The sequence below is a fragment of the Mus musculus genome, chromosome 11, assembly GCF_000001635.26.
Source record: "Mus musculus strain C57BL/6J chromosome 11, GRCm38.p6 C57BL/6J".
NCBI lineage: Eukaryota > Metazoa > Chordata > Mammalia > Rodentia > Muridae > Mus > Mus musculus.
In genome coordinates this window covers 75,543,373-75,570,147 of record NC_000077.6, presented here as the reverse complement: position 1 = coordinate 75,570,147, position 26,775 = coordinate 75,543,373, and the positions used below count along the sequence as shown (strand labels likewise).

General features: G+C 49.0%; 1 protein-coding gene and 1 non-coding gene across 15 annotated transcripts in view; both read right to left on the bottom strand.

The window, feature by feature from the left end:
* Slc43a2 (solute carrier family 43, member 2) overlaps nt 1–26,775 on the bottom strand; it is a 47,661-nt gene that overhangs the window by 7,428 nt on the left and 13,458 nt on the right. For 9 of the 14 annotated variants that reach the window (XR_003949380.1, XM_006532825.4, XM_006532819.4 and 6 more), the window contains exons 4-12: nt 25,411–25,466; nt 24,318–24,394; nt 9,157–9,249; nt 7,243–7,376; nt 6,955–7,157; nt 6,440–6,586; nt 3,733–3,744; nt 3,031–3,169; nt 1,658–1,787 (exon numbers count right to left, since the gene is read on the bottom strand). Coding sequence is in view for 13 of the 14 variants with exons in the window: in XM_006532825.4 (XP_006532888.1) it covers nt 1,658–1,787; nt 3,031–3,169; nt 3,733–3,744; nt 6,440–6,586; nt 6,955–7,157; nt 7,243–7,376; nt 9,157–9,249; nt 24,318–24,394; nt 25,411–25,466 (991 nt within the window). In the remaining variant the exon portion in view is untranslated. The remainder of the gene's footprint in view (nt 1–1,657; nt 1,788–3,030; nt 3,170–3,732; nt 3,745–6,439; nt 6,587–6,954; nt 7,158–7,242; nt 7,377–9,156; nt 9,250–24,317; nt 24,395–25,410; nt 25,467–26,775) is intronic. The other 5 variants (XM_030245780.1, NM_001199284.1, NM_173388.2 and 2 more) reach the window with 1 other exon arrangement.
* Mir3971 (microRNA 3971) lies at nt 18,637–18,719 on the bottom strand. The gene has a single exon (NR_039553.1). It is a non-coding gene; the product is annotated as a microRNA 3971 (primary transcript).

Genomic DNA, 26,775 nt, shown 5'->3' with positions numbered 1-26,775 from the left:
AGTGCACCATGTGTGTACCTTTGTGCCAGAGTTCAGAAAATTCCTTAAAACCAGAGTTACAGACAGTTCTGAGTCACCATGTGGGTGCTAGGAACTGAACTCAGGTCCTTGCATAAGAGCATCCACTGACCATCTCTCCGGGTCCTCATTTGTATAATTAAAATAATGTAAATTGAGGCTAGGGAGATGGCCCAGCAGTTGAGAACACTGCCTGCTCTTCCAGAGGATCTCCTTTAATTCCCAACATCAACATGGCAGCTGACTACGGTCTGGGGAACCGGATGCCCTCTTCTGGCCTTTGTAGACAATTTCTCACTTTTGCAACACAGAGTTACACATGTAGGTAAAAATATATTTTAAGGTCTTTTGTTTTTTGAGACAGGGTTAGTCCTGGCTGACCTGGAACTCGCTATGTGGACCTCTGTGGCCTTGAAATCACAGAGATCCTCCTGCCTCTGCCTCCCGGGTGCTGGAATAAGCTTTTCTCTTTAAAAATTACATTCATTTATTTCACGCATGCAAGCGTGTTGTGTGGAGGTACTGCTTCCAGGAATATGGATAGTGCAGGGGCCAGGGATACTCTTGAAAGACCATGCAGATGTGGATTTACACAGGCCCTGTCTCTTCCTTCAAATGCATTGCTGCCTTTTCAAAACTGGCCTTCAATGAAAAGTGCGTTAAACAAAGAGCAGTGACTGTCTTCCATTACATCTTCCACCCATTAGACAAGATGGTCTGTGAGGATCTCCCCACCTAGAACTGATACAGGTCTCCCAGGGCTTCTTCTGGTCTGTACACTCAGTACCAGCACGTATGTGTGATAGATAGTGCCTGTGGGTGTCACACCTGTGTGTTCAACATAGCTCAACACCTGGCACCTCGTAAACAAAGAGCCTCTTCGTCTCCAGAGCCGGCGTGAGACGATGATGCACTTGGCCTACGTCCCGCTGGAAGCAATGCTATCAGGTGCATCCCGTCACCTTGTAAACCTGGGACCCGGGCCCAGACGGACTGCTAGAACATTTTCACAGACCAAAGGGTGGGGCCAGGTGCAAAGTCTACTTGGCTTACAAACTCCAGCAAGTCAGGTTTCAGAAAACTCAGAAATCGTGTGCAGGCAAAGCATGGTGGTTTGTTCTTGTAATCTCAGCACTTGAAGGGCTAAGGCAGGAGGATCAAGTCTGAGGCCAGCCTGGGCTACACAGAAACTCTGTCTGAAAAGACGAAAGAAATCTTGTATGAAGGAATTAACCCTTTGAACCCTGACACCAAGCCAGGCCCAGTCACTGTCTGCAAGCGTGCACCTCCACACTCAGCCTTGGCCAAACCTCTTTAGACATCAGATTTCAACTGTCTGAGAAAATGCAAAACCAACCAGTTCCAGGAAACAGAAGATGGTGGCACCCATGGCAGGCAAGGTGCCTGAGGACAGAGAAGAACAAAGAGCCTTCTTGGAGAAGAGTCCTGTGAAGGAAAGCTGGGGTTCACAGCTCACGCTCCTCCTCGAGCCCAGAGCTGGGGAGTGGCGGAGGCTAAGTAGACCTCCAGCGAATACTGGCCAAACTGAATGAACTAAGAATGAATGCATGTTTTAGCCACGAAAACCCTCTCATTTGTGTCCCATCCCCAACATTATCTTCCCTCTCCCCAAACATACCTGTAGAGGCAGGTTGGGAATGAGGCAGGTCACCCCAAAACCCACAAGCAGCACGTTTGTAAAGGCGAAGGCCCGCATGGCATTCGTGACTTTCTGAATCTGCCTGTCTCGTTTCTGCTTCTTTTCACCTCTGTAGAGAAAGGGCACACAGGACTTAGGGTGGCATTGGGGGTGGCTCCCTGGGGAAAGGTAGGCTCTCTCCAAAAAGTCAGACCTCAGGGATCCCAGTATGTGGACTGATCCCAGGTCACTCAACCACATCTTAGCCCAGCAGCAGGGACACTCTCTGGGCTGCTGTCTCAGTTGAGTGGAGGCTGATTCGAATAGAAGCTCTCACAACTGAGAAGACAGCTTCACCACCCCCACACCACCTCCCCCTCCTCACCCCCCCACCCCCACCCTCCCAACCCTGCTTATCGAGCTCAGCTGATGGCAGGGATGGGGAGGAGCAGAGAGTGCCCCTGCGAGGAGGACCAGGAGGACCGGCAAAGCCTCAGTGTACCCATAGCTTGCAGGAAGCTGGTTATAAGCCAGATAATAAGCCAGATAAGGGAGTACACTGGTTTCGCCTTGCAGGGCAGGATAGGGTGAGGGGAAACAAATACACAGCAGATGGAACCAGGATGGCAAATAGCCTTTTGGCTCTAGGGCCTAACCTAGATAACAGAGAGTCTCTGTCATTATTTCCTTGTGGATTAACTATTACTGATTCCAGCCACGCCACCCACACTGAAACCCCACGGATGATCATAAGAAGGAACAGCAAATGTGTAAAGGAGGGCAGCAGTTCCCAGGCCTACATAACTATACCACCTCTGAAAGAAGGCTCAAGCACCTAGCCCTTTCCCCTTATCTGTAAAGTGGGTACAACACTGACACACGTTGTATCATGGTACTGAAGCTGAACTGAGACATTGTGTGTTAAATGCTTGGCACTGGGCCTGACACAATAAATAACAGCCTATCATGTGATGGGGGTTGTAGACAACAGCATTTAACTCATCCTCTGATCTCAGAGCCCAGCCCTTCCATAAAGCAGGACTCCAGAGCCTTGTTTTATTTTCATAGTCAGCACATCGTTAGCACACTCGATTAGAGTAGGCTACAATTCAAGGGAGTGGAACAACCCCAGTGGCAAGTGGCTTTAAGATAGGCCCACGTGTGGGATGTGAGTGCCAGCCTGCGGTCCTCAGTCTCCTCTGCTTTTATCTACCTCAGTATCTCCCAAACGTCATCATATCAGGAAATGTCCACAGAGGTGGAAACAATGGGTGCCGAGCTTGCAAGGGTCCCCTCCTGCCCTCCAGGCCCTGCCTAATATCTATCTCGGCTGTCTTTCTCTGAGGGCTGCAAGCAGGCTGTGGTCTACGTACTGAGTGCCTTCTTTCTCCTCAGGCTCCTCTGAAGTATCTTCACACTCTTTCAGCTTCCAGTCCATGATGTAGCCGATGACAGGAGCTGTCAGCAGGCAGAGCAGCTGGAGTGCGCCAAAGATGGAGGTATAGAGGGCAACTGGGGAGGAATAGGACACGTCACGGGAGCTCTGGCACACGGCCCTGGGGAGCAGCTTGAGTGGACTCTATGGGTCCTCAGATGTCTGCCTTGGAGCATCATGGTCACTGTGGGTTGCAGGGAACCTACAGACCTTAACTTCTCAAATCAAAGCTAGAACAAAGGCCAATTTTCTGCTCCAAGCTTCTGTTGCTTCCCCCGAAACAGCTACTGAAATCCAGCATGTCACAATGACCCACCCTCCAAAGTTTCAGGAAGTCACTCTGACTTGGAAACCACAATATCACCAGTGTCCATAACCAGGGCTTTATATGTGACTGACCATCTTTTTCTGCCCCCAGGAAGGCACTGTTCCCAGAGACTCAGACGTCAGGGCTTCTATCTTCAAAGAGACTTAAAATTATAGAGGTGGGAACAAAAAAATCGTTGACCACTGAGTGTCCTACCCTTACCCCACCAGTTTAGTCAAGAGGGATGTTTGCTATGTGAGGGAAGGAGCCTCTGGGCTGGGCAGAGAGTACTTAGGGGTGTTGTAACGTTCCCTGACAACGCCCCTGGCTTACCAGTCGCCATCACTTCAGCAAGAGCACAAAGGTGGAAAAGCAGAAAGGAGAGGGGTTAGTGGCAGAAGACATGAATGAGACAGGAAACAAACAGACTAGCTCAGAACACATACCCCACTTCCCAAGAGTCCCTCTCCCCCAGAGCACTCAACGAAGGCCTTGCTCACACCAGCTCTGGGGTTAGATGTGAAAGAGAGCCAGCCCAGCTGATCTTTTCCTGGCTGCTGCCCATGGGCATGCTGGTGTGTCAGGCCTGTGGCCCTGGTCTGGGCACCATGATGAAGTAGCATGCTGGAGGCAGCAGGCCTGGCAGAAGCGGAGTTCTACCATGTGGCCCGTGGGAGAGCTGCCCTGTCACTGCACTCAGAGAGAAGGAAAGGTCAGAGGATCTGTGCCAGGCACACAGTCATCTGACACCACAAGTCTCCCTAGACAGCCAGGCTTCTTCCTTCAGCTCCCTGACCCAGGGCAGCCCTTCTGAGCAGAGCCAGGCCTGTGAGTACTGGATGCTGGAGACTAGGGGAATACAGTGCTTGTCTACTCTACTCCAGACTTCTTCTCCTGAGCTCTCTACTTCTTGAAGCTGACACTTTTTTTGTTTGTTTTGTTTTTTTAGATAAGGTTTTACTGTGTAGCCAAACTGGACTCAAAATCATAATCTTCCTGCCTCACTCTGTCTAGTCCCTGAGATTGTGGGAGTGTATCAGGATTTCCATCCCCCTCCGCCCCCCGTTTTGTCTTTTTTAAGACAGGGTGTCTCTGTGTAGCCATGGCTACCCTAGATAAAATTCGCTCTGTAGACCAGGCTGGCCTTGAACCCACAGAGATTCACCTGCCTCTGCCACCTGAGTGCTGGATATTGAATGCACAGGGGAAGAAGAGAACCAACTCCTGACCACTGTGTGCTACTTCCACGCTAGCAGCAAGCATCTCTTCCTGCTGAGTTGGTCCCATCGAAAGGTTTTTTTATTTCAGTGAAATACCAGAAGATTAAGCTGCGTGTGACGTAGTTCCAGTCCCGGGCTGAGACAGGAGGACCACCTACTGTCTGAAGCCAACCCTGTCTACCAAGTAAGTCCCATGCCAGCCTAGTCTACCACATCTCAAAAACAAAACAAAACAAAACAAAACAAAAACAAAAAATGTTCTACTAGGTAGGGTGGTTCACACTTGTAGTCATAGCTACAGGAGACTAAAGCAGGCAGGTACCTGGAGAGGCTAAACAGCAGCGAGCAAGGCTCATCTAGATCTACTGCCCCTAACCCATGCAGGCCTCCAATGTGCCCTGCAACCTCAGAGGACTCTGAACCTTGCCTTTCCACTTCCACCTCTGAGTGCTGGGATCACAGGCAGTCATCGCTGTGCAACTTATGTGGTGCAAGTGCCATGAGCGCTAAGAAAGCACTCTACCATCAAGACCCCCTATATTACCAAAAAAAAAAAAAAATTGTTCCAGGGGTATAAAGTTAGGAAATTATAGCCAGGCAGTGGTGGTGTACAACTTTGATCCTGCAACCTCTCGAGAAGCAGAAGCAGGCAGATCTCTGTGAGTTCGAGGCCAGCCTGGTCTACAGAGTGAGTTCCAGGACAGCCAGGGCTACACAGAGAAACAGTCTCAAAAAAGAAAAAAACCAAAACCAAAACCAAAACAAACAAATAAAAAAGTTAGGGAACTATCATTAGATTAAACAAAGCTTAAGGTCTTCTCCTCCTAAGGCCCTGAGGTCATTACCAAGGCCCATCATGATTTTTTTTTTGCTCATTACATTCGGCTTCTTTCCACTTCTCCCCTCTGAGAAGCCATTAGTTGCCAGGAGCTTTTCCCTCTGTGAAAGCCAGCCTTCCTGTCCCTGCGGATAACTGGTATTTGGCCCCTTGCAAGGACTGCGTTATCTTTCCCTGGGTAAAAACAAGTTAGCCAACAAAAGAAAGTGGCAGGCCGGTGAGACTGCCAACAAAGATTTGCCACCGAGTGTGTTTGTCCTGCTTGCTCAGGATGACTAAAGCTGACTCAGCCAGGCCTGGGGAAGTCCTGACTTTCTCTGCGCAGCAAAGCCCCTCGTCAGCTCAAGACCTGCTACTGTTTTCCTGTGGGTTATCAGTTCTGTTTCCCAGAGTGAACAAGCCTCAACTGGAGTACTTCGTTCCTGGGAAGCCTCTGTTTTCCCTGGTTCCCAGGGCAGGACATCGATCATAGAGTAGGCCCCCACTGACCCGTAGTCCTCAGTCGGGACAAAGGTCCTCCCTCAGCCCCCAGGTTGTCCAAGTGCCAAGCTAGTCCCTTTGGATCAGGGATGTGACGGGTGGGGCTGGGCTGCTGTCTTCGGCTCTGGGTCGTGTTCTCAGCAGACAGCCCGCAGTCCTCCCCACTGGCACTGAAAGCATTCACCCCACACCCGAAACACAGCGCTATTTCAGTCCTCTCCCTCCTTAGCCGGGAAAACCCTGATGGGGACATGAAAGAACAGTCAAGCTGGCCGTGACAAGACAAGCCAGCAGGGCCTCAGACACGGCAACTTCACAGCCCTACTGATGTGATCTAGGTCACAAAGTACATAAGCTGGAGGGGACGGAGGGCTTTATTGGGCTGGTGAGAGTAGCAGCACTGCCCTACCCTGGAGGGATGCATCAAGGAAGGCCCAGAGGTATGTGTGTGTGTGTGTGTGTGTGTGTGTGTGTGTGTGTGTGTGTAGTGGGGGACACTTACCTGTCTTCTGGTCCCCCCTGACCAGGAACTCAAGGATGCTGTTCATAGCCCCCATGTAGAAGATAAGTCGCAGCTGTGTGACACACATGGTGACCAGGCTGAGCACCAGGAGGGGGCTGAACACACTGTGCATAAACGATGGGGCCGCTGTGGGAAGAAGGCATAAAGCTCAGGTTCAGGAAATATGGCCCATCCAGCACCCAGGGCCTGGGGAAGGGACGAAGGCTCAGTGTGTGGACTATGCTGGCGGTGAGGGACAGTGAAGAGCCCCGCTGAGGTCTGTGGTCTTGATGCTCATCAGCAGACCCCCTAAGCTCTGCGGAACTCAGTGTAACCAGGTCCCTCTCCCCCTTTAAGACAGAATAGGTATGCAGTGAGAAGATACCCAGAGTCTCAGTCAGTGATTACCAATCAAGGGGGCTGTGGGCTAGACCTGCAGTGTAAATGCAGCTACCCTCCCCCTGCCCCCGGGTCTCTTGGGCCAACCTGGATAGGGACAGTCATGTTTTGGGTACCTGCAGCATCAGGCTGGCACTTCACCTCCAGGTCCACAGTGGACAGACACAGCTTGTGGCCCTCCTGCAGGGCGGCTTGCTCCTTGGCAGTCCGCATAGAGCTGCCCACGCTCAGACGGCGCCCCACTGTGGTCACCTGCTTGTAGAACTGCTTCCCTGTGATCTTGTGGTCAAAGCCTAGCCAGCTGAACTTGATCTTCACCCTAGCAGCCATAGGAAGGGTGTTTGTAGGTTGCTGCCCGGTCCCTGGCTGGTGTGAGGGTAGGGCAGAGAGCATGCCTAACTTACGAGTAGTCCATGTCCTCTGGGCCTGGGAAGGGCTCGAGTGGCCAGTTGAAGAAACAGTTGAAAAAAACCAGGCCAGAGCAGCCAGCCCAGACCACTAGGATGCCAATGAAGGAGGCGCCAGCGTCGTAGATGAGCTGTCAGAAGAGGGAGCAGTGTTATCAATGGGAAACCAGAATGGGCATTGGGCAGGGGACAGTTGGGAGCTCTCACTGTGCTGGGCCATATAGAGAGGCTCAACCCTGTGATCTGAGCTGTTTGGCTATTAGAACCCCATGCTCTGATAATCCCAACCTGTCTGAACCTAGAATCCAATTTGAATCAAATGTCACCATCTTGAAAGGTGACTGAGTTATTGCTGTCATGTCTGCCTTGCTGGGTCACAGTAAACAGTCCTGGCTAAGACTTTTCTGCTTCTTCTGAGTGTTTTTCCCCCTCTGTTTTGAGACAGGTTCTCGTGTAGCCCTGGCTGGCTTCAAACTCTTGATCCTCCTGCCTCCGCATCCAGAGTGTTGGGATCACAGGCAGCCTAGCCATTCTGTTTGACTGTCTAGTTCCCCAAGGACAGGAACCTGCCGGCCTCATCCACTGATACTTCTCTAAGTATACACAGGGCAGGTGCTCCAGACACTCAGGAGACCAACTGACTTAGCTCCTTTGGTGCCTCTGTGAAACAGGTATTGATGCTATACTTGGAGAGTGCTTCAGCAGGATTAGTGGTGATCCTGGCAGAGGGCAGAGAGCCAAGCATTCCAGCACCAATTGATACCATTTCTTTCTTTCTATTTTTTTTTCCTCTTCCCTACTCTCTTTTCTTTCCAAGACAGTGTTTTTCTGTGTAGCCCAGGCTGTTCTGGAACTCACTCTGTAGACCAGGCTGGCCTCGAACTCAGAAATCCACCTGCTTCTGCCTCCCAAGTGCTGGGATTAAAGGCTTGCGCCACCACTGCCCAGCTCTTTTCTTTGTACCAGAAATTGAACTTGGGGCCTCCCATGTGCTTGCCAACTATCTAACAGTGAACTTTACTCATGGTCCTTAAAAAAGCTGAGATAAGTAGAGACTTAACTTGCCCAGGCTGCCCTTGAACGTTCCATGCCCTCCTGCCTCAGCCTTCTCAGTAGTTGTCATTACAGGCCCATGCCCCTAGGCCTGTCTTGATCATCCCCATTTCATCCCAACGTGAGGTCCTCTAAGTGCCTTAGCATGTACCTGCCCAGCTCCCTGGGCGGAGGCTAGCATTCTACACAGAAGCCAAGGAGCGTCTGCTTCTGCCACCATCCAGGAGCAAGAGGAAGTTCACAGGGTGGCTGGCCAGATTCCTACCACCTAGCACGTGGACCCCCAGGTTCCCAGCCTACATCTGAGGCCCCCTCTCATCATCACAGAGCCCCATACCCCCCGAAGTGGGCTTCTACTTGATGCCAGTGCTTGGGGAGAGAAGAGCCCTTGGTGACCTCCTGACAGAAGCCTAGGAGACTCTGAGCCTAGGCTTCTTCCTGATGCCATGTGACTTCCACAGGCTCAGAATTCTGCCTGGGAGGGAAACAGCTGAACCAACTTGGCGGACAGCAGAGCTCTGGCTACTGGGCAGCAACAGCCCAACATCAACAGGCTGGAGTGTCCTGGAGGCAAGCTCACCCACCCTCCTTTCCTGTCCCCAGGCAGTCTGGGGTCACACACCACAGAACAACACTCAAGCTCCCCTCTTCCGGGGCCCAGGGGTTTTCTTTTCTTGCTCCTGTGGTGCCAGGTGCATCCTGCCTAGGTGGGAGGGGCAGCTGAGGAGCCACCCCTAGTGTTCACAATGACGGACCTCTTCAGAGAGGCTGCAGTGGCCTAGGTGGAGGCCTCTGCCCAGATGCTAGGGAAAAGCGTGAGTTGGGAGGTGGAGAGCCACGGGCTGGCCACACCCTCACCTTTATTCCTGGGAAGGTAACTGCTGAGGAAGCGTAGGATCCAATCATCAAGGCAATAAATGTGGACCGAAGGTCGCCGAACATATTGGGCAGCTGAGGGGATGGATGGAGAAAGGCAGGCTTAGGTCACAGGTGCATCTCACCTTTGACATTGTGACGCAACACTCTCATCTGCAAAATTCAAACCAAAGAACTACGCAATTGAGCTTACAAGAGTGCCAGGAAGGTCCTAGGTAAGCTTTATGACTTTGTGTTGGAGTACATTTATAGCTGTCCTGGGCTGTTGGCCTCGCCTAAGGGAGAAGGGAAGGGAGCAGCTAGCAATGGCCAGGCCTCACGTCTCAGCCACCCTCCTCTGTGGAATTCACAGCACAGCAGTCTAGGCAACTGCCACAAATTAATGGCAAGCTTTCTTTTTCCCTTCCCGGACAGAGACAGAGAAAAAGACATGACTGTCTGCACACTGCCCCGCCACTCCTTACACAGGCCAGGGCTTACCACAGTTGCTGTATTTGAAGGAGGCTGTCAGAGAGCAAAGCTGTAAACCTTAAGCACCCCTCAAAGGGAGAAAGCCCGTTAAAAATAAGAATCTATTTGGGGAAATGAGTGTCATTTTATAAATAAAAATATCAGAGTCCCAGAAAGACCAGATGTCAGCAAAAGCTGCTTTTGGTTTTCAGAGTATGTTTCTGGAAGGTGCCAATCACAGTCCTAACAAGACAGGTGGCTCCCCAAGTCCTGACTGAGTTTTTGAGTGTAACCAGGGGATTTGTTCCAACTTGATGCTACCCTGGGAGCCACCTAGCACCTCCAGGAAGCAAAGATTAGGAAGGCTCTGGCTGTTTTTAACATGACCACTCACATGGGTGCAAAGCAAGATTGGGCCCATCTGAAATGATTTCAAGGCCAACCCTCAATGATTCTGCAGAAACTCAGTTGTGATTACAGGCCCGTGCTAAGACACCACAACCTGGGCTGGAGCCGCTGCTCGCGAGTTACAAGCGCTTAAAGCTCTTGCAGAGAATCTGGGTTTGGTTCTCAGGACTGACAGGGTAGCTCACAGTCATCCGTAACTCCAGCCCCTTCTTCTGTCTTCTGTGTACTGCACGTGCCATATACATACATTTATACACAGAGACAAACCACTCATGCAAATTAAATAAAATAGCTTTAAAAAAATGCTAGGCATGGTGGTGCACACCTTTAATCCCAGCACTTGGGAGGCAGAGGCAGGCTGATCTCTGAGTTTGAGGTCAGTCTGGACTACAGAGTGAGTTCCAGGACAGCCAGGGCTACACAGAGAAGCTCAGGGATGGATTCCAACACACCGGAGCAAACCAAATCCTGCCCACAAGCAGCCACAACTCCTCTCCCAGCTCAAGAGCCTGTACCACGTCATCATCAACAGTGCTATTGGTGCTGGGGACATTCTCTTGAGCAATGCTCCTTTTCTTATTGTCTGGGGCCCTTTTTGTTTAATCGTCGTGACTGTAGCTTGAGCATACCCAGAAGCCCAGTACTCAGGCAGAAAAAGAGGACTCAAAGTCCTAGGCCAGCAGAGGCTTATAGCAAAACCCTAGCAAGACTAGAGAAGGCCACTGCAAGCCCATTCCTTGCTACCAAAATGGGGGTAGCTGTGACACTATGCCTGACATTATTTTTGCCTTGTTTTGCTCTTGATTAAATAAATGAGCAATGAATATGTCAAAAGTTTTTGTTTTGTTTGTTTGTTTTTTTTTTTTCGTAAATGTCTATGCTCTAAGATAGGCAGAGGCAGGAGGATCACTGCAAGTATGAGGCCAGCTTGGTCTACATAGTAAATTTCAGGCCAACTAGGGTTCAGTCTTAAAACAAACAAACAAACAAAGCAGAGAGGCAGTGCATACTTTTAATCCCAGCATTTGGGAGACAAAGGCAAGTTGATCTCTGTGAGTTTGAGGCCAGTAAGGTCTACATAACAATTTTCAAGACAGCCAGGGACACAGAGTAAGACCTTGCCTCAGTAAATTATAGACGGACAGACAGACAGACAGACTGAGTGAGTGGTGGCTCCTGGGTAAAGGCACTTACTGCCAAGGCTCTCAACCTGAGCTCAACCCCTGGCACCTACATGGGGGAAGAAGAGAGGCACCTCTCACACCTGTCCTCTGACCTCCACAGGGGCATGCGCGCGCACACGAGTGCACACACGCGCGCACACACGCGCGCACACACGCACACGCACACACACTCACACCCACTAGAATGGCTGTACTAAGTTAGACAGTAACAAGTGCTGGAGAGAACCGGGAGGTGTGGCATGAGCTTCCCGCAGAAATACAAAGCTACAGCCGCTCTGGAAACAGAGCTGGTTTTTCACAGTTAAAACAAAATAACCACACGATCAGGGCATTCCACTCCTAGGTACATTCACTCCTAAGAGAAATATGAGCATATGCTGCACATGAATGCTTGGGAAAGCATTCTTCTTAATAGCAAAAAATGGCAACAACCTAATGTCCATCAAGATGAACAGATAAACAAAAGGTATATACACAATTACAGAAAGGAGAGCAGACATGCTACAACAGGTGTGGACCTGGGAGACAGTAAGCTAAGAGAGAACAAAGGCAGCTCAGAAGAGCACACCCGGAGGGTACTGCTCCTTCCTGCACCCACATGGCAGCTAACAACCTCCAGTTCCAGGGGATCTGATGCCCTCTACTGGACCCCACAGGCACTGCATGCTTGTGGTGCACATACATGCACACAAGCAAAACACCTTTACACATAAAATAAATAATGTTTTCTTTAAAAGCATATGTTATATGGATCCATTGCATGAAATGCTCCAAACAGACAAACCCAAAATAACAAAGAGTGCATCAGTGACAGGCAAAGGGGGGGGGCAGGGGGGGCACACATGGGACAGGATTTCTGTTGGGGTGATGTAGGTGACTGAAGTGACTACGCATCTCTAAATACACTAAAGCTCACTGAATATACAAGCTTTAGGTGAAATGGGTGGTATGTGAATTCTCAGTCAGTAATGCTTTGCAGAATATTAGTAAGAAGCAAGATTGTTGGGGGGGGGGGTACCACAGGGCTGAAAAGGAACATTAGCAAGTCTGTAAGTGTATGGTACAAGGCCAGGGTGACCAGCTAAGTTTTCTCCCAAATTCTTAGCACACAAGTGGCTTTTTTGTCATCATTTTAGACTGAGAAGCGTGGGAAGGGCACACATGATGGGCATAGGAGACAGGACACCGTGACAAGGCCAGGTATGCATGAACACGCCCTGGTGGGCACGAAAGGTAACTGTGCTCGCTGTACCCCTGCATGGAAGGAATGCTGTAATTCAAGGTCACACTCACTTCCCAAAGGCACATAGTCAGGCAGCAAGGCATACTTGTAGGAAGGCATCCACCCTGAGGATATTCAAAAGATGATACCTGCTTATGTAGAAAGAGGGAAATACAACTGCAGGGGATTCTAGTCCAGCTGAGACAAGCGGAGAAAGGATCAGAGGGTCAGAAGAGCAGCTGAAGCCAAGCGCCTGTCCTTCAGGCAGGGTCAAGCAGGAGAACACTGAGCACTCAGGCGCACATGGCTGCCATGCCCTTAGGGAAGAAAATTCCCCACAGCAGAATCAGCCCTGCGCAGAAGCAGACCCTGGGTTGGTCGGCCCTTTTCTCTCTTCTTTGTCTCAAGCCTGCCTTAACCCTTACCCAGGACAGAGGCTGGTGTAATCAGGGCTTGAGGTGGAGGCTGCAGCCCTGCTCTGACCTCCTCAGACCAAACCAGACCAGGGACAAAAGAGCAGATTCACCCATTCATGAAGCAACCCTGTGCCCTGGGCGGGATCAATGGCAGCACTTGAATTATCCCTCTGGTCACCCAGCCTGGAGCACTCCTCTTCAGATTTCTTTTGAGACAAGGTCTGCTATGATCTTTCAATCTTGCTTCCCCCCCCTTCACACCCCCACTCCCCCCACCCTAGTCTCCCAAAATGCTGGTATTACCGGCATGGGCCACCACACCCAGCATCCAACCTGGAAGAGTGTTACCGAACCAAGAAAACTCACATTCTTTTGGTCAGTGTGCCACTCCCAGGGCATCAGGGAGCCTCAGGGCAAGCCACATTAGACAGCTTCCCGCCAACATCTATGTCTTGTATTTTAAATTATGAATATTTTTCCTAGTTAGAAAAGGAATGCATAGCTATTAAAAAACATTTGGAACAAAAGGACAACTCATGGGAGTTGGTTCTTTCCTTCCACTATGTAGATCCTAGAGGTTCAACGTCGGCCACCACACTTGGCAACAAGCACCTTTATCCGCTGAGCCCTCTCACCAGCCCAACATACTGCTTTAGAGACTTCCTTTTTTTTTCTTAAAGATTTATTTATTTATTTTATGTATGTGAGTGCACTGTAACTGTACAGACAGTTGTGAGCCTTCATGTGGTTGTTGAGAACTGAATTTTTAGGACCTCTGCTTGCTCTGGTCAGCCCCACTCACTTAGTTCCTGCTTGCTCCAGCCCAAAGGTTTATTTATTATTATACATAAGTACACTGTAGCCGGGCAGTGGTGGCGCACACCTTTAATCCCAGCACTTGGGAGGCAAAGGCAGGTGGATTTCTGAGGCCAACCTGGTCTACAGAGTGAGTTCCAGGACAGCCAGGGCTACACAGAGAAACCCTGTCTCGAAAAACCAAAAACCAAACCAAACCAAACCAAACCACTGTAGGTTAGCTTCAAACTTGCTGAATTCAGATGCACCAGAAGAGGGCGTCCGATCTCGTTATGGGTGGTTGTGAGCCACCATGTGGTTGCTAGGATTTGAACTCAGGACTTTCTGAAGATGCTCTTACCCGCTGAGCCATCTTACCAGCCCAACTTTTTCCTTTTTTAAAAGTAGTTGGTGAGATAGCTCAGCTCACTGACTGCTCTTCCGAAGGTCTGAAGTTCAAATCCCAGCAACCACATGGTGGCTCACAACCACCCGTAATGAGATCTGATGCCCTCTTCTGGTGCATCTGAAGACAGCTACAGTGTACTTACATGTAATAAATAAATAAATAAATAAATAAATAAATAAAAGTGTTTGTGCACCACCAAAAAATAAAAGTAGTTGCACTATGTTGCCCGCGCTGGTCTTGAACGCCTGGGCTCAGGTAATTTTCCTGCCTTGGTCTTTCAAACAGCTGAGACTACAGGACTGAACACTGTATCCAACTAACCTTTTTTTTCCTCTTCATTTTTTTTTTTTCCTTCAAGGTAGGGTTTTCTCTGTATAGCAGCCCTAGCCCTGAACTCATGTAGATCTGCCTGCCTCTGCCACTCCAGTGCTGGGATTAAAGGCATGCACTACCACATGGTTAGTATTTTATTTTATTCTATGTGTATGGGTGCTCTGCCTGCAAGTATGTCTATGTGTGTAGGAACCTAAGGAGGTCAGAAGGTGTTGGATCCCTGAGAATGGAGTTACAGATGTTGTGAGCTGCCATGTGGGTGCTGGGGATCAAACTAGGACGTCTAGAGGAGCAGCCAGAGCTCTTAACCACCGAGCCATCGCTCCAGCCCCTCCACACTGTTTTTTTTTTTTTAAGATTTATTTATTACATGTAAGTACACTGTAGCTGTCTTCAGACACACCAGAAGAGGGTGTCAGATCTCGTTACAGATGGTTGTGAGCCACCACCATGTGGTTGCTGGGATTTGAACTCTGGACCTTTGGAAAAGCAATCGGGTGCTCTTACCCACTGAGCCATCTCACCAGCCCTGCTTTTATCTTTAAGATAGGGTCTCACGTAGCCCAGGTTAGCTTCAAACTTGCTATTAGGGGCTGGAGAGATAACTCTTCCACTACCTCCTAAGAACTAGGGTTACAGGCATGCGTCACCTTTTCCCTTCTAACCTGATATATTATTATAAAGTGTTTTCTAAACAGTTTCCTCTTCCTTCCTGACACAATCTGAAATGACTGCCTACTATTTGCTTACCTGGATGGTCTATAATTTAGGAAACCAGGTCTCTGGTTTTAGACCCTAAGTCTTTTTGTATTTATTCATAAAATGATTTCAGTCGTGGGGTATGGGGCTCAGTACTAGAACTGTAACGCAAGGCTGTGCACAGGTTTGGCAAGTGCTTTACCACAGAGGTACAGCTACAGCCTGCCTTCTCCTTTTAAACCAGGGTCTCACTGATTTGTCCCAGCTGGCCTCGAACTCACTCTGCAGCCTAGGTAGGCTTTTTTAACTTAGAGATCTTTCAACCCCAATTTCCCAAGTCACTAGGACTACAGGCCCTGTACTGCCAGACCTGACTAATTTGTCTTAGAAAACAAGGTCTTACAATATTAGCTGTTGGGCTGGGCGGTGGTGGTGCACTCCATTAATCCCAGCACTTGGGAGGCAGAGGCAGGCAGATTTCTGAGTTCGAGGCCAGCCTGGTCTACAGAGTGAGTTCCAGGACAGCCAGGGCTACACAGAGAAACCCTGTCTCAGAAAAACAGAAAAAAATTAGCTGTGCTGGCCTTGAACTCACGGTCTTCGTGCCTCAGCCTCCTAAAGCAGCTAGATCTGGAGCATGAAACCGCCTCCCACAGCTCAGTGACGAGTCTTCAGGATGAAGGGGAGGTTAGGTGTCTGCCATCTCAAGGAAAATCCCCGCAGCAAAGCAAGAATTGCTAAGGGAAAGGAATGCACTTTCTAGGATTTACCATACTCCGACAAACTGTCTTACAGGAGAGATGTGCCAGCTGATACCCCACCAACAGTGTGTGCACCTTCAACACTAGCCACTCCACCAACACTCTTGCTTCAAAGCATACTTGCCTGGCATATGCTAGAGCCCACATCCGCACTCAGTACCACACACTTTAGTTGCATATATGGATAGAATTAATTACTGATAATTAATTCAAAGTAATCTAGATGATGGAGGGTGGAAAAAAGACGAATTAAGCCTTCTACAAAGATTCACTCGTAAAGACAGTTGTGGTCTGAGAGTCGGCTCAGTGGTAGAATCCTCGCATACCGTGTGAGGTCCTAGGTTTAGTCTGTAGCACTGGAAGGGGTTTTTGAGGAGGAAGGACATGAGGAGGAAAGCCAGAGGAGGCACAGTTACATGTGCATATGAGCATGTCCTAATAAGACCTACTATTTTGTATACCAAACTAAAAAAATTAGTAAAAATATATTAAAAATAAAAGTCAGGCATTCTGTATGACCACATATAAGTATGTTTTTCTTTGTCATCTAATTTCCTCTTAATGTATAATTTTGTTTTTGAGACAGAGTTTTTGTGTAGCCCTGGGTGTCCTGGAACTTGCTCTGTACACCAGGCTGATCTCAAGTGCTGGGACTAAAGTCATGCTCCACCACCACCCTGCTCTTAATTTTTTTTTAAGGATTTCTGAGCTCAAGGCCAGCCTGGTCTACAAAGTGAGTTCCAGGACAGCCAGGACTATACAGAGAAACCCTGTCTCGAAAAACCAAAAAAACAAAAAGACATATTTCAAATAGGTAATGAAGCTGGGTACAGTGGCACATTTCTGTAGTCCTAGCACTTATGAAATGACAGGAGGAGAATTAGAAGCATGAGGCCAGTCTGTGTTAAAATAATTTAACTCTGTTTCAAAAACTGTGGGAAAGAGAGAGGGCAAGATAGTCCACGCCTGTTTTGGCTTGAGGGCTACCAGGGCTTATACTGGACAAAACTGCTCAGCAAGGAGCCTGAGGCTGACCTTGACTAAGGAAACCCAAAACATAAACATCCCAGCAATAGTCAGAGGGCTCAGGAGAGGGTAAGACTCAGAAAGGCAGGGAAAGTTTCCTGGTGGTATTGGTTACTCGTACCTAAGTGGTAACACTAATTGTGTTCTCTCCCTCAGGCGGGGTCCTTCTCCTCTTTCCAAAGCCGGAGGCCGGCCTGCCTGCAGGAGATTTCCCTCACGGGTTGGCTCGGGAGCAGTGTGGTCAGATTTCCTTCCCAGTAAAGAGCATGTATACTAATAGCAACTATTTTTAGCACCTGCTTTCTATATCTTTAAAATCCTGAAAGCAACTGTTCCTTGCCCATTCACCACTTACAAAACTTTCAGAGTCTAAACCAGGCATGTGGTGCGTACCTGTAATCCAGCCCTCCCCTCCCGAGGTGGAGGGAGGAAGGATCAGAAATTCATGGTCACCCCTGCCAGCCTGAGTTACACAAAACATTTAAGGGTCAAAAGACTCCCTCAAGCTGGGCAAGGTCAATCTTAGGATTCGAAACTCTTGCTGTTTGGATCTCAAGTCACTTCCCCTCAAATGTTGTCTCTTTCCTCGGGTATTCTTTATTGAGCATCCTGTCTGATTCCGCTCACTGTGGATTCTTCTATCCCTTCACATGCTTCTCTTAGATCTACCAGCCTCTGTTCAATTCTGCCTTCAGCTGACACCTGTGATCCAGGACCATTCCGCACAGGGATGTGTGCTTGTATACGAACTTGCCCTGTGTCTGTCTTCCCGAGCTGGGTCCCCTCTCTCACTAGTCTTGTCTCTCCTTGCTTATTCTGTCTTCTATCCTCCTGCCCCTGCCCAGCCCTGTCAGATGTAATGGTGCTGAGATGGTGGTGATGTAGTTAGTGCTGTCTGAGTGTTAAGCTGACTGCCTTAGTGAGGCCTCGAGGGCCTGCTGGAGGGGAAAACCAGCTCTGCTGCCAAATAGGAAGCTGGAGCCATGCTGCGGGGACAGGTGCCAGGGGGAACGATCCGCTCCGCTCCGCAGAGGTTGCCTCCTGACTCCCAGGCACACACGGGGAGGCAGCCTAAGCCCCTCTCCCAGCTCCTGGTTTCTTCTCGCAGCCACTTTGCTGCCTCCACTCTGCTAAGTAAAACCTGTCCTCTGTGCCTGAGCTCCTGGGCCTCATGGTAGGCCTTCCCTCGCCCAGATGACTCACTCTCCCTCAGTCCCTCAGCTGTACCATAAACAGGCCCAGCTGTGTCACATTCCCAGAGGGGAAAACAGCAGCTGCAGGCAGCCCCTCCCCTGGAGTTCAGGCCACTGGACAAGAATCCCCAGAGGCCATGGCCAAAAACAGTTTAGACCATCTTCCTTAGGGACCCTAAGATATCCAAAGATGTGTGCGTCTTTTCACAGGAACCCCCAGGAGAGGCAAAGACAGGATGAATGTCAGTCCTTTTTTCATATCTAAGGCCTCCTGAATCCATTCACCATGAGGGTACTCTCTGACTCTCTAATGAAGTCACAGAGCCAAGCAGTGGGTGACATTCTAGGTCTGTGGTCCTTTCAAGGAGATAAGCTTTGTCCTCAGCTGCCTGTTATATACACCCCGAGTTCAGAAAAGTCTGCATAGGCCAGGATCCAGTCCATCTCTCTTGTTCAGACTACCTACCCAGGAACTAGTCTGGACAAGTGGACTCAGTAAAGCTGAGCCATTCCCTAACTGAAACAAGCAGGCAGCCCTCAGCACATATCATGGGCCCATGCGGTCACCTTTCCGCTTCACTGGTACAGGGGTGGGGAGGGAAAACTGCCTTCTCCCTGCCACCTCCCATTCCACCTGCCAAGCCCAGATCCCTGGCGACACCCCCACTGCCTCCTGTCAACCTCTGCACATGTCATGTGCAGCAAATTTATCACGTAGAAGCCCTCTGAAAAAATGGCCAATATCCCCCAGGCTGATGGCCATCCACTGACTGCTTTGGCTTCCCAAGATATGGATGGGAATCAGAGGCTAAGTGGGCTCTGCTCTGATACCGGGAGAGTTTTACCTGCCTGGTACCTAGGCTCTCCAGGTAGGGAGGCAGATGAAATTCTACTTGGTAGAATAGGACTTCGCAGGATGGCTGCTGGCCTCACATCCGCTCACAGGGGGCTATTTGCTTCCACACCTGTCCCTCGGGTCCTTACTCACAGCAATCTAATTCCCCTGAGGTCATTTATTCCTCATGTTTAAAGCCAAACTCCAATGAATAAAATAGGGAAAGCCCACAGAGAGATTTTTCCCCCTGAACATTTTGTAACCACTCTTCCATAAGAGTTTCAGACCAGAACTCCCCATCCCGCCCACACTGACAAGGGTCAGGGTAATGAAGTGGAAAAGATATGTTCACAATTTTGGCTGCATCTGTTCCCATCTCTAAGCAACCCAGGCCCTGGATTGTGGGGTGTCGGCCCAAAGACGCCACCTCAGCCGCTGGCCGATGTTTGTGCTTCAGCTGACGGAGCGAACTAAAGGGCTGTACAAACTAGAGACATTGAGCAAACAGACCAGAGTGTGCTGACCAGATGTCCAGGGCAGGCTAAGGCTCTCCAGCACCGGTGTGTGCTTGCACCAGTGGATTGCCGTGTTCCTCCCTCTGGGATCCCCAGGCCCAGTGCTGCAAGAGACCTGAGCTAAACAGCCATGACAGTTGGATAGCCTTGGAACCTCCACACTGGAGGAAAGGACTATAGTGAGGAGGACAGAGTGTAGACTCCCAAGGCTCTGTGAGGGGGGAGGGTGGGAGGTGAGAGGTGGGGGAAGCTATGGGACACCTCCTTCTGGATTGTGAGGAAAAGGCATCTTGCCAACTTGGGGCCCCTTCTCCACCAATGAGTGTACCAGCCCACAGTCCATGCCATACAAAGCCCTCGGGCCTGAGAAAGTCCCCAATTGAAGGTTTCCCTGACAACACATTCCCCGACATTCCCAGGTTATCACAGAGCCATTCTGTTTAAAAGTCCTTATGGATTTGATTTAGGGAGTTCTAAAGGCAACCTTGAAAACTCTTTTGTCTCCAAAATGAAAACATGGACGGGAGTCACAAACAGAAAGAAAGTGCCACTGCACTGCCAGCCTGTGTGTCTGCGAGCTGGTCCTGAGGGCTCTACTTTTTTAAAGGCCCGTGCTGTGTCAGAATGAGATTCAGCTCTGCTCAGCAGAAAGCATCAGCAGCCCAGGGACATTGCCTAAGAGCCTCAGTCTGTCCTCGGTGACCCATTTCCTGTTCCCTCTCAGGGTTGACTCTCATGAGCTCTCAGGTCCCGTGAGAAGGCTCACGGGACAAAGGAATGTCCAGGGAGCTCCTCCAGCTGGGGGAGGGGTGAAGAAGGTGACTTTAAAAGTGCTTAGAGACCTAACCTGTACAACTTGGGGGTGGGAGTGTCTGCGGGAGGTACTGACCCTCTGTCCTCAGGTGGAGAGCAGTGTAGTGTCTTGGGGCCTCTAGACACAAAGTTGGCAAATGTTTTTCCATGAAGGGCCAGACGGTAAACATTTCTGTCTTTGTGGGCCATATGGTCTCTGTCATGACAGCCCAAGAGCCCCTGTGGCAGGAGCACATTCACAGACAACACATGAGCAAGCTGGCACGTTGTAGTTCAGGCAAAACCTTGTTTATAAAAAACAGGCAGACGTTTGGAGTTGGCCTGGGGTGGCAACTCATTGACCCCCAAAATATAGGTCCAAGATAAAGACGTCAGAGGACAAGCCCTATACCTCCCTTACAAGGGTGGATCCCCTCCTATCAAATGCATTACACAGTGCCTGTGTACCAACTAGCGCGCGCGCGCGCGCACACACACACACACACACACACACACACACACACACACACACACGATGACGCTGAAAGCAACCGACATTCCACAATGCCCCTGAACAGAACGTGTATGTACACTGGTTGCTTGTCTGAGTGCATATTTTTTCTGGAGCATGTTCATGGACCATACAGAAATCTCAAGGCCCTAGATAAACCCTTTACTCCTACAGAGAGATTATTTGTATTTCAAAGATAGTTTTACAAAGTATGAAGAGGAAAAAGCAATATGAAGGAAAATGAGATAAATGAAGCAATACAAAGAAGCAATTCAATAAAAAGACACACTGATGACAGTGGCCAGGGACAGGGAATACATCTGTAATCTGAGCTCTTGAGAGGGGAAAGCAGGAGGGTCAGGAGGGAAGGCCAGCCTGGGCAAAATGGTAAGTTCAAAAGCAGGCAGGGCTTATAACAATATAAAAGAGGTAAGAGAATGGATGTCTTATTAGAAAAGAAAAAGTTTATGATGTATCATTTTTTATGGTGTCAAACCGCCTAATTTTTAAAGGATGAAACATTTAAACACCCCTTTAGCCCCAGCACCTAGGAAGCAGGAACAGACTCTGTGAATTTGGAACTACCCTGGTCTACTCAGCAAATGCCAGGCCAGCCATGGCAACATTAGTGAGACTTTAAAAAAACAAAAAAATAAATAAGACAGAAGAGGACCAGCAAGAGGGCTCACTGTATAAAAAGGTATTTAATAAAAAAAGTTCATTCCCGCCGGGCAGTGGTGGCACACGCCTTTAATCCCAGCCCTTCGGAGGCAGAGGCAGGCGGATTTCAGAGTTTGAGGCCAGCCTGGTCTACAGAGTGAGTTCCAGGTCAGCCAGGGCTATACAGAGAAACTCTGTCTTGAAAAAAAAAAACAACAACCAAAAAACAAACAAACAAAAACCAGAGAGAGAGAGAGAGAGAGAGAGAGAGAGAAAGTTAGTTCATTCCTCAGAACCCACATGGTTGAGGAAACCACCTCAGAAAGCCATCCTCCATCCTCATAGCCCCACATAAACTTCATGTGCACGTGCCTACAAACATACACAACAGACAAATCAAATCAAACGAATACAGGTAAAAAATGTGTTAAAGATCAATGATGTAGTCTTGGAGGGATATGAAGAAGGCACTTTCAAACATGTTGCTGGACTGTAACTGCAGACAGTGGATTCCAGTCTAGGAGTCGGCTTGAAAGCATAGATTAAAATTTAAAGCATGCTAATCCTGGGGCCCAGAAATTCTACTTCCTAGAACTTATTTTGCAGAACTACATGTACAGATCGTTCATTTCAACAGTGTTCAAGAAGAGAAGCACTGGAAACCAACCTGAATGTCTGTGAGTGGGGAACTCGCTGTGTGAATCACAGTCTGTCTCTACTACAGGGTAACACTGACTGAACAACAGCGTGCTCTAAAGACAAAGAATGCAGAGCTCTAGGTACTGGCAGGGAAATGGGAGACGCATTGTGTACATGAAGCAAACCGATATTGCTGAAGTCAGAGAGTGACATGGATGTGTACAGACTACTGAAGGGCAGATGCTAAAATACATGGTGTGAGACACATAGGTTGGTTTTTGTTTGTTTGTTTGTTTGGTTGGTTGGTTTTTTGGTTTTTGGAGACAGGGTTTCCTTATGTAGTCTTGGCTGTCCTTCCTGGAAGTTGCCTGTAGGCTGGCCTCAAATTTAGAGATCCACCTGCCTCTGCCTCCCAAGTGTTTGGATTAAAGGCATGCACCACCACTGCCCAGCTTGAAGGATTTCTTAAACAGAATTCCCACATAGTGTTTTTCATCTATCTGCCCTTGCTTTTTGTCTGAGATGGTCTTGTAGAGCCCAGGGTGACCATGAACCTCCTATGTAACTAAGGATGGATAGATACTGTTACTGTTTGAGGAAAGGTAACTGAGGTTGACCTTGAACTCCTCCTTCTCCTTCTGCTCCTTCTAATCCTAGGGACTACAAGAACAGGCTTCTGCTCTGCTCTCCTGTTTATCATTTCAGGGGAACAGGGGCAAGGCCTCATTCTGTAGCCCAAACTGACCTCAAAGTCACAGCAACTGTCTCGCCTCTGCCTGGAAAGTGCTGGGATGACAGGCATATACCACCATACCCAGCTCTTCTCTTTTTATAGATGTAGTGCTAGGGTTGGTAGGGAGTCATGTTCATGCCAGGCATGTGCTCTGCCACTGAGCCACATCCCAGCCCGTATTTATCCCATACCTCATGCTGAGTAAGCACCATCCTGAATCGTGGTGCTTAAACTCCTCACATCCCAGGACCATCTCCAAGTGCTATCCCTGAAATTCAGATCTGCCCTAACAGAGGTCCAGCATTTCTACAACAACAAGGGCGATGCCAGGTTTATATTTTTCATCTTGATAAAAAGGGCTGGTGTTTGCCGTGTTGTCCAAGAACAAACAGGCCTGTGCAGGACTCCTGTTTCACATTTACACAACACTGTGGAATCTGTGTACTCTTCACAGTATGAACATATTTCTCACTGTTTAAACATTTGTTTTCCTCTGGGATTATGAGAATAGAAAATATATCTATTTTTATTTTAAATGATCTGATTTAAAACAAACAAACAAATAAAATGCCCCAACAGATACAAAGCAAACCTTACTGGCACCAGCAAAGGTGAGGCCACTGAGCCCCAGATTTCTGTGGGTCTCTCAGTCTCAGACACCCACACCCAGGGCACAGCACTCAGGCTGCCTATGCTGGGCCTTTTTCACTGAACAGATACCGTAGTGAACTTTCCGTGTCCACAGACATAGGGCCACACAGCTAATCCTCCCTGCCGGAGCAAAGCTTAGGAAAAGGAAACAGAAGACAACAACAGCTTGACTCCTGACTTGAGCACAATGGAAAATCAGAGCCAGGCTTCACCGCAAAGAGTAACAGCAGCTGGTGTACCCCCAGACCTTCACAGGTAAACAGAAGGGGGATGCCCTGTTGACAGAAGCCTGATGATACTCCTGCCCGGCTGGGGCTGGACAAGTCTGCAGTCTTCCCTCTGGCAAAGAGGCTTCTATGCCTTAACTTCCTTCAGCTCTCCCTCCAACCCTCCTCCCTGACTAAAAAGAAACCCATTTTGTGGCATCCCGGAGGCCCTGGGAAGAGTAGACTCAGAGTTCCAAGAACAGTTCCACTTATCTAGGCAGACATCTGTGCCCTAGTCAAGAAGAATGCGACAAATGTTGCCACTCAGCCCTAGGCACAAGCTTGGGGCTGGTTAGTTCTTAGATAGGTTTGTCTACAAATGGCATTGTTAGCTGGAGTTCCTGGAGAGCCTCAGGACAGCAGCCATGACAGATCCCGTCTTCTCTGGATATATGATTAATAACCTGCATCCTCCATGCCAAAGGCAAGGCCAGAGGCAGTTGCAAGTCACCAGGGGAGGCGCAGCTGCCCACTTTGGAACCCAGGGGACTGGTTTTGCTGTCTGACCACTGTAACCAGAGCCCCCACACTGCTTGGGACATGCAAGAATATATGTGAATGGAAGGAAAGGACCTGGAAACCAACAAATGTGCCCCAAATTCAGTTTACTTGGCTGAAAATGTTCCTTAACAAACCGGTACTTACTGTTAACGAAGTGAACGTCATGCACATCCCCCCAAAGCCGTTCAGAGCCAAGGCGATAAAGATGAGCACAGAGAGCGCTGTGGGCAGACACAAAGGCATGAGTAGGGGAACCCAGCAGCACAGAGCTCCATGCTGAGAAGGCTACAGACGAGCTAAAAATAAGAGACAGGCCACTGAGGGTCGATGACACCTGGAGAGAGTTCTCTTTCTAACCCCTCACCCTCCTGTCTACCCTGTGGAGCCTGAGTTCTAGAAAAGACATACACCCACTCTCTTCTGTTAACCTGGCAGCAATCAAATGGCCACAAAAAGCTCCTCACAGACAACAAAACCCCAGTTTCCTGAAAACCAGTAGAGGAGGCTGGTGAAGACATTAGTGAAATTCAGGTCCTAGTTTGGTGGTGTTCTCAAAGCCCTTCAACTCCTTGTCAAGGGACAGGGTCCAGAAGGGAGATGTTCCTAAGCTGTTTGTCGAGGACTGGCCGAAGCTGCCTTGAGGGCTTGGCTCAGTTGAGTGTGAGGTATCATGCCTGTAATCCCAGCCCTCAGGCTGAGCAAGGAAGGATTGCAGGCTTGGGGCTAGCTTGGGCTATCTCTGTCACAAGGGTCCAAGTGCTGGGAACGGTTTGCTCGATGATAAGAGTGCTTGCCTGGAATTTGCAAGCCCTGGGTCATCCCCCCAAGACTGAAGGGAAAAAAAAAGAGGAGGAAGAGGAGATAGCTCAGTCTACCATATCTGCACCATGGAAGGCTATGTCCTGTGGCTGGCCTGGTCTAGGACTGGGTTTGTGGCTTGGGAATGAGACAGGAGCGTCACACCCTGGGAACACCTCTCACACCTTTGCTTGGGACAATCATTCTCTTACTACGCATGCATCTGAAAGAGCTAAACCCTAGGCAACAGACCGCTGGAAAGCTGCCATAGCCGCCCACGAGATTAGTGACGAGGAGGGCCAACACACGTATCCCTTCTGACTTAAACGGGCGACACCAAGCCCAACATAGCATCCAAGAGCAGGTGGGCCAGTGAGCACCTGTGGATGGTGGATCTTCCCTCAAGTTTCTGGCAAAAAGGGAGAAAAGGTGTACTCACAGTCTGGGTTACTTGCTCCATATGCAATCAGCAAGCAGGAGACAGCAAAGCAAGCACTAAAACCAAACAGAAACTATTTTATCAACTGCTACTGTTATAGAGTTCTGTGGTGTACTTACTGTGTGTCACTTCAGAACGTTTTACAATCATTATTTAACAGTTCTAGGGAGACCTGGGAGAGATGCCTCATGAGCTATGAAGATGACGCAGGAGGATGCCATCTATTAGGGCTTGCTCTCAGTGCTGAGATTTGAGCCATGGCTCTTTTGTATGCTACACAAGTGCTCCACTACTGAGCTGCATCCTCAGCCTCACCTTATAATTGTTAAAATTTCATTCATTTTGCCAGGCTGTAGTGGTACATGCCTTTGATCTCAGTGCTCAGGAGGCAGCTCAAGGCCAGCCTGAGCTACAAAGGGAGTTCCAGGACAGCCAGGGCTACTCAGAGAAACCCTGTTCGCAAAACAAAACAAAAGCTTCATTCATTTTAATTAATTGATTAATTTTATTTATTTATTGCAGTGCTGGGGGTAGAACCCAGGGCCATACACTTTAGGCAAGCACTCTACTACTGAGCCCCAATCGTAGCCTTTATATTTAAAGCACATACTATTAAGAATGACATATGTAGGCTACAATTCATGTATACACATAACTCACACTAGCCCAGCCAGCACACATTAGGTAGAATTTCATATGCAGCAACTCTCCTCCTCCTATACACAGACACAGACACACATACACACACTACAGATATGTATACACACACAGACACACACACATACACATAGATATATACATACACACACAAACACACACCAGACACACACATACACCACAGGAGGAGGACACATGATTAATAATTTACATTTGCATATATTTATACATATTTTAAGACTATTTTTTTCCTGGACAAAGTGTAAGGCCAGAAGCCTTTGAAAACCAATGCTCTTTTTTATTTTCTTAGTGTGTGTAAGTGCACACACGCGTTGGTGTGTGCATTCCATGGCACGAGGATAATGGTCAGAGGGGAACTTTCAGGAGTCAGTTCTCCAGCTTCTACCATGTAGGTTCCAAGGATAGAACAAAAGTCATCAGGTTGGTGGCAAGTGTCTTTACCAGATGAGCCATCTTTAAATGGCCCCCAAAACTAATATTAAAGACAAGTTAGGGTCCTGTGGCTCGCATGTGGAAATCAGCAGGGTCACGATATCTACTAATTCTGTGCCAGATACGGTAGTAATCCTGTCCAGGGTGGGAATTTAGGGAGTCCCATGGTGCACTGCTACCACAGTCCAAGGTTCCCTACAGCAGGGAATGCAGCTCAAGGCATCACTTATGCTGACCCAGCCCTCACGGATCCCA